The 19654-nt window shown below is 42.5% G+C and overlaps 3 protein-coding genes across 9 annotated transcripts in view; 1 reads left to right on the top strand and 2 right to left on the bottom strand.

The window, feature by feature from the left end:
* LOC105723777 (zinc finger protein 613-like) overlaps nt 1-2387 on the bottom strand; it is a gene marked incomplete at its 3' end in the record, with an annotated part of 13499 nt that extends 11112 nt beyond the window's left edge. Inside the window, exon 1 of the mRNA XM_012461995.3 lies at nt 2036-2387. The remainder of the gene's footprint in view (nt 1-2035) is intronic.
* LOC105723807 (zinc finger protein 577) overlaps nt 1-19654 on the bottom strand; it is a 330132-nt gene that overhangs the window by 37106 nt on the left and 273372 nt on the right. The window lies entirely within an intron of this gene.
* ZNF613 (zinc finger protein 613) lies at nt 2356-19654 on the top strand. 7 transcript variants are annotated; one of them, XM_064380966.1, is made up of 7 exons: nt 2356-2660; nt 3095-3204; nt 4810-4974; nt 9576-9777; nt 13419-13545; nt 13823-13915; nt 18020-19654. In XM_064380966.1, exons 4-7 carry the CDS (start codon nt 9763-9765, stop codon nt 19636-19638), a joined length of 1854 nt encoding a protein of 617 aa, XP_064237036.1. In that variant the 5' UTR covers nt 2356-2660; nt 3095-3204; nt 4810-4974; nt 9576-9762; the 3' UTR covers nt 19639-19654. The 7 variants fall into 7 exon arrangements, with proteins under 7 accessions (XP_064237036.1, XP_064237039.1, XP_012317462.2 ...); XM_064380965.1 differs by having other exon boundaries at nt 2655-2739; nt 4810-4902; XM_064380964.1 differs by having other exon boundaries at nt 2655-2739.

The raw sequence follows: 19654 nt of genomic DNA, 5'->3' as shown, positions 1-19654 counted from the left end.
AGTTTTATTTCATACTTTATAAGTTGCTTGTTTATTTTATATTGGTTATCTTTTTCTTATTCATACTGTGCATATTAACACCTGTTAATCCTGCCATTCCCTCCACCTCTAGATTTGTCTATCTGGACATTTCATATACATGCAATCAATCATATAATATTCAGTCTTTTGTGACTGGCTTCTTCCTTTAGGATGTTTTCAAGGTTCATTCATGTTGTAGCATGCTTCAGCACTTCATCCCTTTTTATACCTGAATAATAGTCTAATGTATGGATACAGTACATTTTATTTTTTCCTTCATCAGCTGATGGATGTTTGAGTTGTTTCCACTTTGCGCTGTTATAAATAATGCTACGATAAACATTCATACACACATTTTTGTGTGGCCATATGTTTTTATTTCTCTTGGGTATAAATCCAGGAGTGAAACCGCTGGATCATATGGTCAATATGTTTAACCATTTGAAGAACTGCCAGATTATTTTTCAAAGTGGTTGCATCATTTTATATTTCCACCAGCAGTGTGTGAAGGTTCCAGTTCTTCCATATCTCACCACACTTGTTATTCCATGTAAATGGAATCATTTAACATGTTCTCTTTTCTTTCTGTCTGGCTTCTTTTCCTCAGAGTAAGTTTGTTGAGATTTATCTATGTTGGGTCATACATCTATGATTTGTTCTTTTATTATTGTTGACTAGTATTCCAGGGTATGATTACACTAGAATTTGCTTATCCATTCCTCTACCTATGGACACTTGGACTGTTTCCTATTGGGGGCTATTATGCATAAAGGCACTATGAACATTCTTGTGAGTCTTTGTGAGGACATATAGTTTCATTACTCTTGAGTAAATATCTAGGAGTGGAATTCCTGAGTCATAGGGGTTCTTGCTTTTATTTTGCAATTCTACTAAGGAGTCAAATAGTTCTGCAAAGCTTTTTACTCTTCGCAGGTTTTATATTTTAAGTAACGTGTATGTTTCCGAAATGGAGTTTTCATTTTGGGGCATTTTCTATAGATTTATCATGAAGGACTGTCAAAACTCTGTTAGAAACAAACACTCCATTGCACGCAGGAATTTCCTTCTCATTCTTCCAACAGAACTGTCTCGATTCAGCTTGTATCAGAATTAGAATTTACGTTATGATTAATATGTAAATAATATTTATAGGTCAGTCAGGTATTATCCTATGATTATGATTATTATTATTGTTTTAAAGACAGGGTTTCACCATGTTGGTCAGGCTGGTCTTGAACCCCCGACCTCAGGTGATCCGCCCGCCTTGGCCTCCAAAGTGCTTGGATTACAGGCTTGAGCCACCACGCTCGGCTTTTTTTTTTTTTTTCTTTTTTTTTTTTGAGACGGAGTCTTCCTCTGTCACCCAGGCTGGAGTGCAATGGCACGATCTCGGCTCACTGCAACCTCCGCCTTCCAGGTTCAAGCGATTCTCCTGCCTCAGCCTCCTGAGTAGCTGGGATTACAGGCGCGTGCCACTGCACCCAGCTAATTTTTGTATTTTTTTAGTAGAGACGGGGTTTTAACATCTTGGCCAGGCTGGTCTCGAACTCCTGACCTTGTGATCCACCCGCCTCGGCCTCCCAAAGTTCTGGAATTACAGGCGTGAGCCACCGTGCCCAGCCGATTATTTTTTCCTTGTACAACTTTTTTTTTTCTTTTTTTCTAATGAAGGGGTTGCCAAGGCTGTGTGGTACAGTGCCTATTGATAGGTGCAATCACAGCTCACTGCAGCCTGGAACTCCTGGGCTCAAGCGATCCTCCAGCCTCTGTCTCCCCAATAGCTGGGACTACAGCAGGTGCGCCTCATCGCGCCTGGGCTTGCACAACTTTTCATTCTCCCAGAGTCATCTTATTTATTCCTTCCAGAATTTGAGGCATTTGGTTCTCAGAAAGCCCCGACCTTAAGATTGATTCCACCTCTAGCAGAGAGAAGACCCTTCTTCTCTCGCAAGGAAAATTCCCGCCTCCCCTATTGGATTCCCTTTTCTGGTTGGCTAGTGGCTGCACTCTTTACCTGCACTGGGCGGTGACCGTGTCCCTCAAATGTAAACGAGGTTCCCGCCAGTCGCTGTTTCGTCACTTTCCGTTGACGGGGTGAACGCTTTCCCCGTACCTCAATTGCTTCTCCAGACCGTTTTTGTTCTCAAAATCTTCCTCTTGCCCTCCACCCGTAGCTAGAAGCGTTTTCGCGATATACGCCTTAGGGTGTGATTGCCCTTTTTCCTCCCCAGAGTAAGCGTTTTCACTTGTACGGACACCTAACTTCTAAGATGGCCGCGCCGATTGTGTCATTCCCGTCATTCTTTGCGCAAAGCGGATGACTTTTCTCCCTATCCCGCTAAGGGGGACGTAGCCCATCCCATGTTTGTCTTGGCTAATCTCGAGCCTCTGAAAAATCAATGAAACTTGGGGCGCAGGACTTAGATGCCAAAATATGGGGTTCGTCACCGTCCCGAGCCATCCCTGGATACTTGGGCAGAAAAGGTCCACTTTACCTTCCGTACTTGCAGTATTCAAAGATGGCCGCCTCCAGGATCAGCGACGAGAGGACGCGGACTTCTTACCTTCCAGTCGTCCGTGCTCCGTACACCTGCAACTTCAGACTCTCTTCGGCCGCCGTAGACCGGGTTGGAGGCTCGGTAAGGGCCCAGAAGTGGAAGAATTGAGTAAGGAAAGTGCAGGTTCTGGGAAGTCTCGGTGGGTTCCCCGCAAAATCAGGTCTGTGTGGGTCTGTCTGGGGCGCAGGTTGAGGGGAGGAGGGTGTCTGTGGGCGCCCGTGTAGTACGTAGCCGTGGAGTTTGTAGGGGAAGCGGGAGCAAGAGGAAGTCGGGGTATTGAGGTTGGAGCGCCTCCGGAGTCAGCCCTGAGGGATCCCAGTGGTTGGTGGTCAGGGTCTGCCCAGAGCAACGCTTGGAAGTCCGTGGTCAGGGTTTGGTGTCTTTGCGGTTTACTCTGTAGGGTTCAGTGATAGAGGGCTGGAGTGAGGAGTGGTTTTGTCAAGGAAAACGGTGTCTGCCGCGGATCTGGGATTTTATTTTTCATTTTTGAGACAGGGTCTCGCTCTGTTACACAGGCTTGAGTGCAGTGGCGCGATCGTGGCTCGCTGCAGCCTCCACCTCCCGGGGCTCAGGTGATCTTTCAACTGAGCTCAGGATCAGCTTTCCCGAGTATCTGGGACTACAGGTGAGCGCCACCACGCCCGTATTATTATTATTTTTTTTTCAGAGACGGGGGTCTCACTGTGTCGCCCAGGCTGGTCTCCAACTCCTGGCCTCAAACGATCTTCCCACTTTGGCTTTGCTTTAGGCTGTAATCAGGATTTAATATGTGGCTCAGCGAGGACAAGCCCGGGTTCATGGTCAATGAACCTGGGTGTGTGGTCCAAGTTTTGGGATTAATCCAAGGGGGTGTGACCAGTGTTAGGAAAAGTCTAGACGTGACAGTCGTGGAGACGCATGTGAAGGCTTTGGCAGTCGGGGCATTCGGATTGGTGTGTGTGTTGAGGTCCAAATGGTACATTCCATCTCAGTTCCCTTAAGTTTCCCTGCGAGGACTAGTTTTCAAGTCTCCTTTGATTTCTCACATCTCTCCTTCCTCTCATCCTGGTAGATAGGAAGCTTTGGGGGAGATCAAAGATTAATCAAATCTAAAATGGTAAAGTGGCCTGGTGTTGTGGCTCACGCCCGTAATCCCAACATTAGGGAGCCCGAAGTGGGCGGATTGCTTGAGCCCAGGAGTTGGAGACCAGCCTGGACAACATAGCCTGTCTCTCCAAAAAATACAAAAATTAGCTGGGTGTGGTGACACTTGCCTGTAGTCCCAGCTACTCCGTAGGCTGAGGTGGGAGGATCACCTGACCCCGGGGAGGTCTAGGCTGCAGTGAACTATGATTGAGCCACTACACTCCAGCCTGGGTGACAGAGCAAGGCCTTGTCTCAAAAAAAAAAAAAAAGGAAACAAAAAGGAAAAAAACAAAACCAAAAAAAATGGTAAGGTTTCTAATAAAGATAAGGATTTTCATCCTTCTTCCTCAAGTTTACTGTGTGAATGTATGTATACACACATGTAAATTTTATTTCAGGTTCAGACACAAGTAAAATAACATCTCTCTTATCCCAAAACATGTTCCCCAGTGATGACTTTTGATAACATTTTTATGTATTTCAATTTCAGTTTTCTATGTTTGATTTTCACAAATCAGATAAACTGCTGAAACACTGGAATAATATGCCTTATTTAATTTTATATTATAAACATTATTACAGTTTTTGTTTAAAACATTTTTTTAAAGATTTCTGTAATAGTATACCATTAAGAGGCAAAACTGACCATTGTGACTTGAATCACTAAGTATATGAATATATTTAGATAGAATTTTAAGACTTAAAAAGTTCAGTTCTCACTTTTAAGAACTGGTTATAATTCTATGTTTACCCAAACATGTTGCTCCCTGATCCTCATCTGCACCTTGGATTTTATTTTTTTTGCAATTGTAGATGGTGTGTTTTTATTTTCAACCTTTCTGTTCTGCTCTAATTTACTCTTACATAGAAAAGCAGTTAGTTTAGAAAATATTTACATTATTTTTGGTCACCTGACTGAACAAACTTCCCTGTTCTCCAGGTTACAAAAGTTTTCAGACAACACAATTTAAAGAACTGTACAATTGAATACTTGTATGCCTACCACCTGGATGTTATCATCATTTTATTGTGTTTCTTTTATTACGTATCTATCTATATATCATCTTTCTACTCATCATTAATCCATATTTTTTTCTTTTTATAGAGATGGCATCTCACTATGCTGCCCAGACTGATCTTGAACTCCTGGCCCCAAGTGATCCTCTCTCCTTGGCCTCCTAAAGTGCTGGGATTCCAGGTGTGAGCCACCTCGCCCAGCCACATTAATCCAACTTGTAAAATATTGCTTTGTTTTTTGGTGCATTTCAAAGTAAGTTGCAGACATTCATACACTTGCCCCTAAATATTTCAGTGTGTTTATCATAAAGTTCTAGTGACAGCTTTTCCTAATTACAAGTCTATTATTCACATACCATATAATTCAGTGGCTGTCACTATGTGCAGCCATCACCAAAGTCAACTTTAGAACATTTCGTCACCTAAAAAGAAACCCCATACCCTTTTGTTACCACTCCCTATCCCTGCATTGCCATGACTAAGTAACCACTAATCTACTTTCTGTCTCTATAGATTTGCTTATTCTGGACATTTTATGTAATTGCTATAATAAAGTGTGTGGTCTTTTGTGACTGGCTTCACATAGCATTTTTTTTTTTTTTTGTGACAGAGTCTTACTCTGTCGCCTAGGTTAGAGTGCAGTGACGCAATCTGGGCTCACTGCAACCTCTGCCTCACAAATTCAAGCGATTCTGCTGCCTCAGCCCTCTGAGTAGCTCGGATTACAGGCGCATGCTACCACGCCCAGCTAAGTTTTGTATTTTTAGTAGAGACCGGGTTTCAACACATTGCCCAGGCTGGTCTCAAACTCTTGACTTCAGGTGATCCACCTGCCTCGGCCTCCCAAAGTGCTGGAATTACAGGCGTGAGCCACTTCGCCTGGCCTACGTAGCATAATTTTTTTCAGGTTTGTCTGTGTTATAGCATGTGTCTGTACTTCATTCTTTTTCATGCCAAAATAGTATTTCATGGTGTGGGTATAGCACCTTATATTTATCCTTCCATCAGTTGACAGACTTTCTGGTTGTTTCCCCTTTTCGGCTGTTGTAGTGTGCTATAAACATTTGTGTGTAAGCTTTTGTTGTTTTTATTTAATATAAACCTAGAAATGGAGTTGCTGGGTCATATGGTATGTTTAACCATTTGAGGAACTACCAGACTTTTCCAAAGTGGCTGCACCATTTAACATTTCCACCAGTCATACTTGAGGGTTTCCATGCCACCATATACCCACCAACACTTGTTAGATTTTTTTTATTGCAGACATTCTAGTGGGTGTTAGGTGGTATCTCAGTGTGGTTTTGATTTGCATTTCTCTGGCGATTTATGTTGAGCCACTTTTCATATGCTTACTATATACATAACTGAGGTACATGTATTTTTACTAAATATAGATTATAAGTATTTTTAATAGCTAGATAGCTCTATTTCACTGGATGTGCGTACTTATAATCAGCCAATTAATCCTCTATTAATAGACCTAAATACTTTACATCAATTTTGCATGCATGGATCACTATTGCCTTTGCAAAAATTTTCAAGGTGGATTTTTGGGTTCTAGTAATATCTCAATTAAAAGTATTCAATACAAAGTGTTATTTCCAAAATTCTTTAGTCACTTAATACTGATAAAGAAGTATATCTGCTTTGGAATGCTTGCAATTTTTAGATGTAAAATCATCAATCTGACTAAAAATTTATTTTTTATATATGTTCAATTGAATCTATAAAACTGTTACTCCTACTTAGTCATATAATTTGTTTCCTCTTCTCTAATATTATTTATACTTGATTCTTTTTTTTTTTTTTTTGAGACGGAGTTCCGCTCTTGTTACCCAGGCTGGAGTGCAATGGCACGATCTCGGCTCACCACAACCTCCGCCTCCTGGGTTCAGGCAATTCTCCTGCCTCAGCCTCCTGAGTAGCTGGGATTACAGGCACGCGCCACCACGCCCAGCTAATTTTTTGTATTTTTAGTAAAGATGGGGTTTCACCATGTTGACCAGGATGGTCTCAATCTCTTGACCTCATGATCCACCCGCCTCGGCCTCCCAAAGTGCTGGGATTACAGGCGTGAGTCACTGCGCCCGGTCCCTTATACTTGATTCTTTATCAAACTAATTGGGTAGCATTTCTAGAATAGTTAAGATAGTGTTAGTGACCCTGTTCATCTTTGATACTGCTTTTGACTTTAGAGAATGTACTTTTATTGTTTCATAGAACTTTTATGGGATGTATCGAATTTTTTTAATTCAGGTCAAATTCACAAGACATAAAATTAACAATTTTAAAGTCAACAGTGAAGTCACTCTTAGTATATTCACAGTATTGTACAACCACCACTTGCAATCACTTCACATTCTCCCCTCCAGTAGACCCTGGCAACTACCCTTGTGCTGTGTGTGTGTGTGTGTGTGTGTATGTGTGTATTTGAGTATTTGAGATGGAGTCTCACTCTTGTTGCCCAGGCTGGAGTGCAATGGTGTGATCTCAGCTCACTGCAACCTCCACCTCCCGGGTTCAAGCGATGCTCCTGCCTCAGGCTCCAAGTAGCTAGGATTGCAGGTGCGCACCACCACACCAGGCTAATTTTGTATTTTTAGTAAAGACTGGGTTGCTCCATGATGGTCAGGCTGGTCTTGAACTCCTGACCTCAGGTGATCTGCCCACCTCGGCCTCCCAAAGTTGGGATTACAGGCGTGAGCCACTGCACCTGGCCAATGTGCTTTCTGTCGTTATGCATTTACCTAATGTGGGTATTTTAAATAAATGAAATCATATAACGTGACATTTAGTGTCCGGCATTTTCTTTTTTTTTCTTTTTTTGAGACAGGGTCTCACTCTATTGCCCAGGCTGGAGTGCAGTGGCACCCTCTTGGCTCACTGCAACCTCTGCCTCCTGGGCTCAAGCAATGCTCTTGCCTCAACCACTTTAATAGCTGGGATTACAGACACACACCACCATGCCTGGGTAATTTTTGAAACTTTCTGTAGAAATGGGGTTTCCCCATGTTGCTCAGGCTGGTCTTGAACTCTTGAGCTCGAATCAGTCCACCCGCCTTGGTCTCTCAAAGTGCTGGCTTACAGGTGTGAGCCACTGCACCTGAGTGTCTGGCATTTTCATTTAGCATAATGTTTTTGTGGCTGTGGATTGTAGGAACGTTTTGTGCCATTTTTACTTGTCTTTGCTCCACCCCTTCCCCAGCTCTGAGATGGTCTTGAAGATTGCAACCACCATTCCCAATGTGGGATCCTGGACTCAGGCCCTGGAGGGGACAGAATAGACTTTATTTACAAATAATTTTGTTTAGCTGGGTGAAGTGGCTCATGCCTGTAATCCCAGCACTTTGGGAGGCTGAGGTGAGAGGATCACTTGAGCCTAGGAGTTTGAGGCTACAGTGAGCCATGATCTCGCCACTGTACTCCAGCCTGGGTGACAGAGTGAGATCCTGTCTTCAAAATAAAAATAAAAAATTGTTTGTTGTCTATTCTAACTACCTGAAAGACCTATGCAACATGCCCACTCCTGTTTTGGAACTCACTCCGGTTGGAAAAGTAGGGGGCATTTCTCAAAAACTTGTAAAGCAGAACAACCACCTTCAGCAATTCCTGGGAAAAGGGCTGTGGAAGCTATTGGGAAAGGAAGGCTTGCCATTTGAAATACACACCCTGGATGTCACTGAAATGTTGCATCCACCGCCTTCTGCTCATGAATGTTAACGTCATTTGGGTTCTGCACCTTTCCACTGGTGGCTTTCCAAGAAGAAAATTGTGAAAAGTCTCTTGCAACAATTATGTGTTTCTGAGATTGCAGAAGGGAGCATTTGCAACTGTGAGTTAGAGGAGGAGTCAGTGCAGGCCCTGTGGGTTTGGAGCATGCAGGAGGGCCACTGGGAGCTTGTCACAATGATTCCTCTCAGGTAAAAGGAAAGCTTATGGTGAGAGCATCATGTAAGTCTCTAACTTAAGTTTTAGAATTGGGCCTAAAGAAAGCCTCTGGAGCTGCCACTCTCTGACCTGGCTTTCAGGCCAGGGGTGTAGCGTGCAGCTTTTCCATTTGTCTTTATGGGAAAAGGTAGTTGCCTATGTCACTGTTGGCAGCACTGATTTCAGAAGGTCAGATTATATGTAGATGACAGTGGCTCTCTTCCATGATGAATGAAACTACCTCAAGGTAGTAACGAGAGCTAAGACGTGATGGCGGTATGTGGCCCAAAGGAATTCAGCAGTGGCTAAAGTCATGTTCTTAGAGACAGACCACGTGGGTTCAGATTCTGCTTCTGCTTTTGGACAACATAGTTAAATCTGTAAGCCTTAGGATAATATTGGCATGGAAAATAATGATACTTTATGAGGATGTAACGCAGTAGGTAGTAATGAGAAATCAAATAAGATAGTGCCTCTGCTTGGCTCAGCACATTTGTCTTCAAACTGAGGCATGCCTACCTGTGAGGTGTGTGACGACTTTTAACCAAGCATGTGAACACATGTGGTTTTAAAGAAATAAATACCCAAATCCTCACCTTCTCTGTCCTTTTTCTAAAACCCAATCTAGGAAGTCGCTTGGTGTTTCAGCGTCATGTTGGTGCTGGTTCTCCTTCCCATCCCCCCTCTCACAGTCACTCCACTTCCATTTTACAGAAGAAAACAGGTTATCAATGTGTTGCTCATACATGTAGAATGTTATGTTTTGTTGCCCTAGGATTTGTTGTTGCCCCAGGGTGGCTAAAAGCTTCTGGGGCCCCAAATAAAGGGACAGTTAGAGATGACCTTGCGTTAAGGTGAGTACACAGCAGCAGTGACCTGGGCCTGCAGGGAATGTACACTCAAATAAACGTACTCTTCAATCCACAGGTTCTGACTCCATAGGAAGCAAGACACCTCAAGTGAGGTGAGGGGGAGGTCATGACCTGGATACCATCCTTTGCAGGGACGTAACGCGCCAGAGACCAAGAGTTCTAGCCAGAAATTGAAGGCAGTTCAAGGAGAGACTACAGACGCAGCATCCTGCTTACTGGCCATTTCCCAGTAACAGAAGAAAATGATCACATCCCAGGTGACTTTTGCTTTGTTTTATTCTTTTCTTCATCACGATTGATTTCTGGACAACTTTAAAAGTCAGTTGAATTAAGTGAAAAAGTATGAATTGGTAAACCAGAATGTGTGCATCAGTAAATTTAGATTCTAATTTCAACATCTAGGCAAAGTGGAATCAGGACTATATTGCTCAAATGCGGTATCATAGAAAGATATTTGGTCTTTTCAGTTCTTGGCATAGAGCTCCTAAAACACTTGGAATTTCCTCAATTATAAGCCTCTTTATTTTTGAGACAGGGTCTCACTTTGACACCGAGGCTGGAGTGCAGTGGTGCAATCTCGGCTCACTGCAGCCTTGGCCTCCTGGGCTCAAGCGATCATCCCCTCAGCCTCCCAACTAGCTGGGACTACAGGTGTGTGCCACCAGGCCCAGCTAATTTTTTGTATTTTTTTTTGTAGAGATGGGGTTTCACCATGTTCCACAGGCTGGTCTTGAACTCCTCAGCTGAAGCAATTCGTCCACCTTCACCTCCCAAAGTTCTAAGACTACAGCTGTGAGCCATCATGCCTAGTCCTCTTTTTTCTAGTGAGACTACTCTTGGTAGAGCCCTAGGTAGCTTCAGGGTGGAGGGTGGTTGCCAGAAAGACCAAGCCTTGATTAGAAGCTTGGAAGTTTCAGTTCTACCCCTAATCTCCAGGGAGCAGAGAGACGTTGGAGATGGAGTTCAGTCACCAGTGGCCAATGATTTATTCACCCATGCCTGTGTAACATAAAACCTCTAAACAGAGGGGTCTGGAGAGCAGGGCTGGTAAAGACATCGAGCTTCTGGGAGGTTGGTGCCTGCAGAGAGAGCATGAAGTTTATCCCCATACTCCAGCACACCGTGCCCTGTGCAGCTCTTCCATTTGGCTGTTCCTGAATTGTAAATAAAGCAGTAATAGGAAAGTGCTTTCCTTAGTAGATTATTAAACCTGAAGGTGGGTTGCAGAAATCCCCACATTAGTAGCCAAGAGAAAGAAGTCTTTGTAACCTGGAGACCTCACACTTGTGACTGGTGTCTGAAGTGGGGCTGGTCTTGTGGGACTGAAACCTCTACCTGTGGGGTCTTCCAGGGGTTGGTGTCAGAATTGAATCTAATTGTTGGACACCTACTTGATGGTAGAGAATTGGAGAATTGTTTGATGTGAGCAAAAGCCCACACATTTGGTATCAGAAGTGTGTGAGTACAAACAGCACAATGGAATTCACACAAAATGACTAGTGCTGGGACCTAACGTGTGACTGGAGCATCCTGTGGGTTATGGTAGCTGTCACCTTCTGTCTAATGTCTCTGTCATCACATCCAGAGAGTCCTTGGTCACAGGATATGTACTGACTCTCAGGAGAAAGTAGACCAGTTCCCGAGAGGTGTCACTATTGCATGGCACTTAGAAGAAAGGAGGTTTAACTGACTCAGTTCCACAGGCTTAAGAGGAAGCATGACTGGGAGGCCTCAGGAAACTACAGATATGGAGGAAGGTGAAGGGGAAGCAAGGACCTTTTTCACATAGAGGCAGGAGAGAGAGAGCGAAAGAAGAAGTGCTACACACTTTCAAACCATCAGATCTTGTGAGAACTCATTCACTATCACAAGAACAGCAAGGGGGAAATCTGCCTCATGATCCGTCACCTCCCGCCAGGCCCCTCTTCCAATACGACATGAAATCCAAACCATATCATCTGTATACAGTCATGTGTTGTCTAATGATGTTTTGGCCAGTGATGGATCACATATGGGACAGTGGTCCCGTTAGATTATAAAAGAGGTGAAAAATATCATTGCCAAGTGAGTTGGAACATTGTAGCACACAATTTATTTTTTAATTTAGTATAGCTTAAGTATACACACATTTTTTAAGTCCACCGTAGTGTACAGTTACATCCAAGGCCTTCAGATTCACTTACCAGTGTACCCAGAGCAGCTTCCAGTCCTGCAAGCTCCATTTATGATAAATGCCCTGTACAGATGTACCATTTTTTATCTTTATTTTTAGAGACAGGGCCTCACTCTATTGCCCAGGCTGGACTGCAGTGGGGCTATTCAGCTTATTGTAACCTAAAACTCCTGGGCTTAAGCAGTCCTGCCTCAGCCTCTCAAAGTGCTGCGATTTACAGGTGTGAGCCACCGTGGCCAGCCCCATTTTTTATCTTTTATGCCATACTTTACTGTATCTGTTCTATTAATATATTTAGATACGTTTCGATACATGAGTACTTACCGTTGTGTTGTAATTCCCTGCAATACTCAGTACTGCAATATGCTGTATAGGTTCATAGCTGGGAGCGATAGACTGTACTGTAGCGCTTGGGCATGTGATAGGTTTAAGTAAGCGCACTCTGGGTGGCTGAACATCAGAATTGCCTAACGATGCATTTCTCAGATTGTATCCTTGTTATTAAGTGACACATGAATAAACACACATGTATACATGTTTGCATATCTTTCTATGTATGTATATGTATTTAGAGATGTATCTGTCTTAGCCCTTAGATCTTTGGACAGTACCTTTCCATTACTGTATTTTCTCTTTCACAAACAAAATTAGTAAATACTAGACCTCACCTAGCCTCTGTGTTTATTAATCTGCCTTTTACATATTGTATCATTCTGTCCTTTTGCTGCATCTTTGCTAGTTTTTTCAGATCTGCTTACCAATTCACTGTAAGTAGATCTCTTTCAGTTATGCTAACATGCCTGATAATGTAAACAAAACACTTTAAAAACTGTATGTGTGTGTATGGTTTTTGAATAATATTATGTATTTTTAAAAATTATTGATCTGTGTATTTTATTTTATTTTATTTTATTTTTTGAGCCTGTTGCCCAGGCTGGAGTGCAGTGGCACAATTTTGGCTCATTGCAACCTCCACCTCCTGGGTTCAAGCAATTCTCCTGCCTCAGCCTCCCGAGTAGCTGGGATTACAGGCATGTGCCACTATGCTCAGCTAATTTTTGTCTTTTCAGTAAAGATGGGGTTTCGCCACTCAGATGATCTGTGCACCTAGGCCTCCCAAAGTGCTGGGATTACAGGCTTGAGCCACCACACCTGGCCTATTTATTTTTTAAGCCAGTCACGTTTAGCAGTAGTGGGTAATAATACTTAACTGTCTCTTGTTCCTTGGACATGTTTGGAAAGATTCTTTTATTCCTCCTAACATATAAAATATACTTATTTGTCATGTAATATTTTGTAGTGTCTGCAGTTTCTTCCTGGTTGATTCTGATAGTGCATATGAAAATTCATTGAAGATTCATGGCGAATAAAGGAATATGCTTTATTCATCCTGATATTGCTAAAATATATTTAGTGCCTGGCAAATATGTGCTCAAAAAGAAAAGAGGATTAGCAAGAGGATTAAATAATCAGTTCTTATAGAAACGTCTGATTTGTTAAATGATGGATAATTACACAGTTACAGAATATTTTGCTAGAGATAGATTTTGAATATAGACAGATTTTAGAGATAGATTTTGCTTCTATCACAATGTATATTTTTACAGCACCTAGATATATAGATGCAGACTATTTGGTGAAAATGAGCAGAACAATGTCCTTCACGTTTCTTGCATATGAATAAAAGAGAAACACTTCATACTAAGCAGGACTCTCTTATTACAGGAATCACTGACCCTGGAGGATGTGGCTGTGGAGTTCACCTGGGAGGAGTGGCAGCTCCTGGGCCCATCTCAGAAGGACCTGTACCGGGACGTGATGTCAGAGAACTATAGCAACCTGGTGTCAGTGGGTGAGGACAGCTGCCCTGTGTCACTCAGAGGGTACCCAATCAAAGGCCTTTGCTTTCTTGGCTTTCAAAAGCTCTGAAGGGCTTGTGGTGCTCTGAAGTGGTACATTCTGTCCCCTCCCTGGCCCGAGATGAAAGAGTATAATGTGCCCCCTTTAGAGAGAAAATCCCTTTGCTTTGCAGACACATAAATTACATCATTCCCAAAACAACACATGGTTCCATGTTGATAGACCACAGCTCAATTCAGTGAGCCTAAGCTGTCATTTCCTATGAACAGGGTATCAAGCCAGCAAGCCAGATGCGCTCTCCAAGTTAGAACAAGGAGAACCATGGACAATAGAAAATGAAATCCACAGCCGAATCTGTCCAGGTGAGTTCAGGGTGACAGCCAGCAAGACAGGTGGCTGAGCAAGTCACATGATAGTTGTTCAGCGGTGTGTGAGCTCTGAGGGAATCTGAGGCTGTGTGGACAGAGCCTCCGTGTATCCCATTCCTCATACAAAAGTTCTTTTTCCTTCAGGTGTGTAGAGGAACATCTACCTCTTTATCTCCTCTTGGATTTCATCACTGTTTATTTTTTATTTTTTTGAGACAGAATCTCACTGTCGCTCAGGCTGGAGTCCAGTGGTGTGATCTCAGCTCACTTCATCCTCTGCCTCCCGGGTTCAAGTGATTCTCCTGCTTTGGCCTCCCTAGTAGCTGGGATCACAGGCACCTGCCACTATGCCCAGCTAATTTTTTGTATTTTCAGTGGATACGGGGTTTTACCAAGTTGACCAGGCTAGTCTTGAACTCCTGACCTCTGGTGATCCACCTGCCTCGGCCCCCACAAAGTGCTGGGATTACAGGTGTGAGCCACCACACCCAGCCTCTCATCACTCTTTATTTAATCTAGGTTTGATTTGTTTTTCTCAGGGTTTCTTCCTTTTTACGATTCTGAAATCTCATCATTTCTTGTTCCCCCATCAAAGCATCACCACCTGTTCCTTCTACTTCCCTTGCTGTGAATTTCCTCCTTCCATGACTATCTCCAAAGAACAACCTTGGATCTCAGCACTCTCTCCTGACCACTCCTCTCTCCTGTACCTTTCTGCCCCTTTAGATAATGTTGATTTTTTTTCCCTGAGGTCTTCCCACCCTATCTTGCACCGTGTGCCCGCTTAGTAACCTGGTCTGTTGCTTTGCATATATATGCTTCCTTAGCTTCTCTTTTTTCTCCCACTCCGAGGTCCTCCAGAGGTTCTGTTTTCCATTTATTTTGCTCTGTTCTCATATTCTTTAAAAGTTTCCTTCGTTGTAATGAATTAAGTTCTTGTTTTCTATGGAGACTCTCAGATTGACATCTCCCTTAATATTTCCTAACTTACATGTTTCTACCATATTTTTTACCCACTTGCATGTCAATTCCTTGAGTTGATCCTGACCACTGTAGGGTTACCTTGAAAATTCCCTGCCTCCTCAGCTCCCTTATTTAAAGTCTTTGCGCTTTCAGTTGATTTTTGAAGAATTCTCATTCTGTTTCCAACCCAAACCAGATTACTAAACCTCATGACTTTCCTTCAATCTCCTTTTGGAATCATTAATTCTGCCCATTATTTAGTTTCCTTTTTTTGTTGTTTGGTTTCTTTTTCTTTCGTTCTTCCTAACAATACATTCTATCATACCATTATTTAGTTTCTCTTAAATTATATGCTAGACTTATTCCCTTAAAGTTTTCTGTTCTTACCATCGTCTGATGGCACTAAGTCCCAGCGAATCAGAGCAGTCATATAAGATGGAAATTTCTCTTCTGTCAAGTGATATTCTAGTTGAATCACCATGATATGGTATCATCTTGCCTACACAGAGTTTGCTTTCCTTTTCTTAAATTCAAAGCCAACTATCTTTAAAGCACTACATTTGAAGTAATCTTTCCCAATGTGTCCTATACATGTGAAACTTTTCTTGTTTCATCGCCTTAAATATTTTTTGATAGCCTATTACATACGGGCCCTCACAACTGTGAACATCAATAACAACAACAAAATTCTTCTTGAAGATTACCTGCTAAAAGGAAGAGGCATGAAATAAATCAAAATAGATAAATGTCCTGTGAAAAATGCTGGGAAGATCAATAACAAAGCATAATGAGGGATGCTGGGAGTGGGAATGGCTCTTTGGTGAGATGCCTTTGAGCAGCTAAATGAGAGACGTGAGTATGTCCCTTGAGTGAATTACCTTCCAGGTAGACAAAATAGCATGTCCGAAGACCCAAGGCAGGTGTGTATTTGAGGAACTTCAAGGAAGCCTGTGTAAATACAGAGGAGTGAACAAGAGGGGCAGTGGTTGGAGATAATATGGAGGTAAGGACAGTGTGATGGGATGTAGAGTTTGAGGTAGACAGGTCATGTATGACCTTTCTTTTTTTTTTTTTTTGAGACGGAGTTTTGCTCTTGTTACCCAGGCTGGAGTGCAATGGCGTGATCTCGGCTCACCGAAACCTCCGCCTCCTGGGTTCAGGCAATTCTCCTGCCTCAGCCTCCTGAGTAGCTGGGATTACAGGCATGCGCCACCATGCCCAGCTAATTTTTTGTATTTTTAGTAGAGACGGGGTTTCACCATGTTGACCAGGATGGTCTCGATCTCTTGACCTTGTGATCCACCCGCCTCGGCCTCCCAAAGTGCTGGGATTACAGGTGTGAGCCACCGCGCCCGGCCCATGTATGACCTTTCAAGGACATTTTAATGACTTGATTTTTAAAAAAATTTTGAGATGAGGAAACATGAGGGAGTTCTGAGTAGAAAAGTGACGTGATACAATTTATATGTAAAAGGATCACTTTGACTACTTTGTAGAAAATATTTAGGAGAAGAAGAGGTTGAAGCCTGAAATCCACTTGGAAGGCTATTGCTATAGTAGCAGACAGAGTGGTTCTCTTACACCTAGATAGAGGGGGTGAGTTTTAGTCAGTTTCAGAATATAGGAGTCACCCTTCATCTACAGTTTCTCTTTCTATGGTTTCAGTTATCTGCGGTCAACTATGGTCTGAAAATGTTAAATGGGAAATTCTAGAAATAAACAATTCTTTTTTTTTTTTTTTTTTCCGAGATGGAGTTTTGCTCTTGTTGCCCAGGCTGGAGTGCAGTGGTGCAATATCAGCTCACTGCAACCTCTGCCTCCTGGGTTCAAGTGATTCTCCTGCCTCAGCTTCCTGAATAGCTGGGATTACAGGCATGTGCCACCATGCCTGGCTAATTTTGTACTTTTAGTAGAGACAGGGTTTCTCCATGTTGGTCAGGCTGGTCTCGAACTCCCAACCTCAGGTGATCCACCTGCCTCGGCCTCCCAAAGTGCTGGGATTACAGGTATTAGCCACTGTGCCTGGCATAAATAATTCTTTTTTTTTTTTTTTGAGATGGAGTTTCGCTCTTGTTACCCAGGCTGGAGTGCAATGGCGTGATCTCGGCTCATCGCAACCTCCACTTCCTGGGTTCAAGCAATTCTCCTGCCTCAGCCTCCCGAGTAGCTGGGATTACAGGCATGCGCCACCATGCCCAGCTAATTTTTTTTTGTATTTTTAGTAGAGATGGGGTTTCATCATGTTGACCAGGATGGTCTTGATTTCTTGACCTCGTGATCCACCCGCCTCGGCCTCCTAAAGTGCTGGGATTATAGGTGTGAGCCACCACTCCCAGCCCCATAAATAATTCTTAATTACATTGCTCACCATTCCAAGGAGTATGAAATCTTGCACCATCTTGTTCCATCCTGGGACAAGAATCACTTTTTTATCCAGCATATCCATGCTGTATACCCTCCCGACCTGTGTCACTTAGTAGCCATCTTGGTTATCAGATCAACTGTGACGGTATCAGAGTGCTTGTGTTCAAGTAACCTTTGTTTTACTTAATAATGCCTCCAAAGCTCAAGAGTGTGATGCTGGCCTATTGTTATAATTCTTCTGTTTTATTATTTGTTATTGCTAATCTTTTGCTGTGCCTAGTTTATAAATTAAACTTTATTATAGGTATGTATGCACTGTATAGGAAAAAACATAACAGATATAGGGTTTAGTATGATTCAGAGTTTCAGGCATCTATGGGGGGTCTTGGAACATATCACCATAGATAAGGAGGGATTACTGTATATTTATGAAGGAGGACATATGGAATTTCCTATTGAAGTAGACAAAGGGTATGAGAGAAACATACAAATGAAAGATGATAGTAAGGTTTCTGGCATGAGTCTGACCAGGAATTAACTTGCCATTTCCTGAGAAACTTACCTTGTTTATACACTGACTGCTTTTAACTTTTGTTTTCTTTGTTTAACTTTAATGGTTTATTCTTGTCCAAGTGACAATGAGCACATCTACTTGGAGTTTTTTAAAACCGTGGTAATAGTGTGGTCAGTAGAGCCAGCCTGTGCAAAGCTGTTTATGAAGTAGTTCTTTTCCATGCTCATGGAAAGGTGTATCATTCTCTTCTTCCCTAGAAATCAAGAAAGTTGACAAACATTTAGAGATGCACTCACAAAACCAAAGATGTCTGAAGAGAGTGGAACAATGCCACAAACATAATGCATTTGAAAACATCATTCATCAGAGGAAAAGTCATTTTCCTTTAAGGCAAAATCATGATACATTTGACTTACATGGGAAAATATTGAAATCAAATTTAAGTTTAGTCAACCAGAACAAAAGGTATGAAATCAAGAATTCTGTTGAGGTTAATGGAGATGGAAAATCCTTCCTTCATGCCAAGCATGAACAATTTTATAATGAAATGAACTTCCCCAAATGTGGAAATTCTATGAATACAAATTCACAATTCATTAAGCATCAGCAAACTCAAAAGATAGATAAACCCCATGAATGCACTGAGTGTGGGAAGGCTTTCCTCAAGAAGTCTCGCCTCATCGATCATCAGAGAGTTCATACTGGAGAGAAACCTCATGGATGCAGTATATGTGGTAAAGCCTTCTCTAGAAAGTCCAGGCTTACTGAACATCAGAAAACTCATGTAGGAGAGAGACGGTATGAATGCACTGACTGTGACAAAGCATTTCGCTGGAAATCACAGTTCATTGCACATCAGAAAATACATACAGGAGAGAAACCCTATGTATGCAGTGATTGTGGAAAAGGCTTCATCAAGAAGTCTCGGCTCATTAATCATCAGAGAGTTCATACAGGAGAGAAACCACATGGATGCAGCCTGTGTGAGAAAGCCTTCTCCAGAAAGTCCAGGCTCACTGAACACCAGCGAACTCATACAGGAGAGAAGCCCTATGAATGTACTGAATGTGACAAAGTGTTCCGCTGGAAATCACAGCTCAATGCACATCAGAAAACTCACACAGGAGAGAAGTCATATATATGCAGTGACTGTGGAAAAGGCTTCATTCAGAAGGGAAATCTCATTGTACATCAGCGAACTCATACTGGAGAAAAACCCTATATATGCAATGAATGTGGAAAAGGCTTCATCCAAAAGGGCAATCTCCTTATTCATCAACGTACTCACACTGGCGAGAAACCCTATGTATGCAATGAATGTGGGAAAGGCTTCAGCCAGAAGACATGCTTAATATCCCATCAGAGATTTCACACAGGAAAGACACCCTTTGTATGTACTGAGTGTGGAAAATCCTGCTCACACAAGTCGGGTCTCATTAACCACCAGAGAATTCACACAGGAGAGAAGCCCTATACGTGCAGTGACTGTGGGAAAGCTTTCAGAGATAAATCATGTCTCAATAGACATCGAAGAACTCATACAGGGGAGAGACCCTATGGATGCTCTGATTGTGGGAAAGCTTTCTCCCACTTGTCATGCCTAGTTTATCATAAGGGAATGCTGCATGCAAGAGAGAAATGTGTAGGTTTAGTCAAATTGGAAAGTCCTTTCTCAGAAAGTCATAGCTCATCACATACAAGTGATCTCATACAGGAAAAAGACTCTGTTAGCATGGTGACTGTGCAGATGCCTTCTGTGGCAGCTCAGATTTCATTAAGTAACAGTAAGTTCCAAGCAGATAGCAAAGTAGCCATTGTGAGCCAGCCTGTTGCCAGAAGTTCACTCTTAGCAGATAGTAGAATTTGCACAGCATAAAAACCTTATGAATGCA

Source organism: Aotus nancymaae, unplaced genomic scaffold (assembly GCF_030222135.1).
Source record: "Aotus nancymaae isolate 86718 unplaced genomic scaffold, 86718_ANA_hifiasm-v0.15.2.pri h1tg000028l, whole genome shotgun sequence".
Taxonomy (NCBI): Eukaryota; Metazoa; Chordata; class Mammalia; order Primates; family Aotidae; genus Aotus; species Aotus nancymaae.
This window is presented reverse-complemented; position numbering and strand designations above follow the sequence as displayed.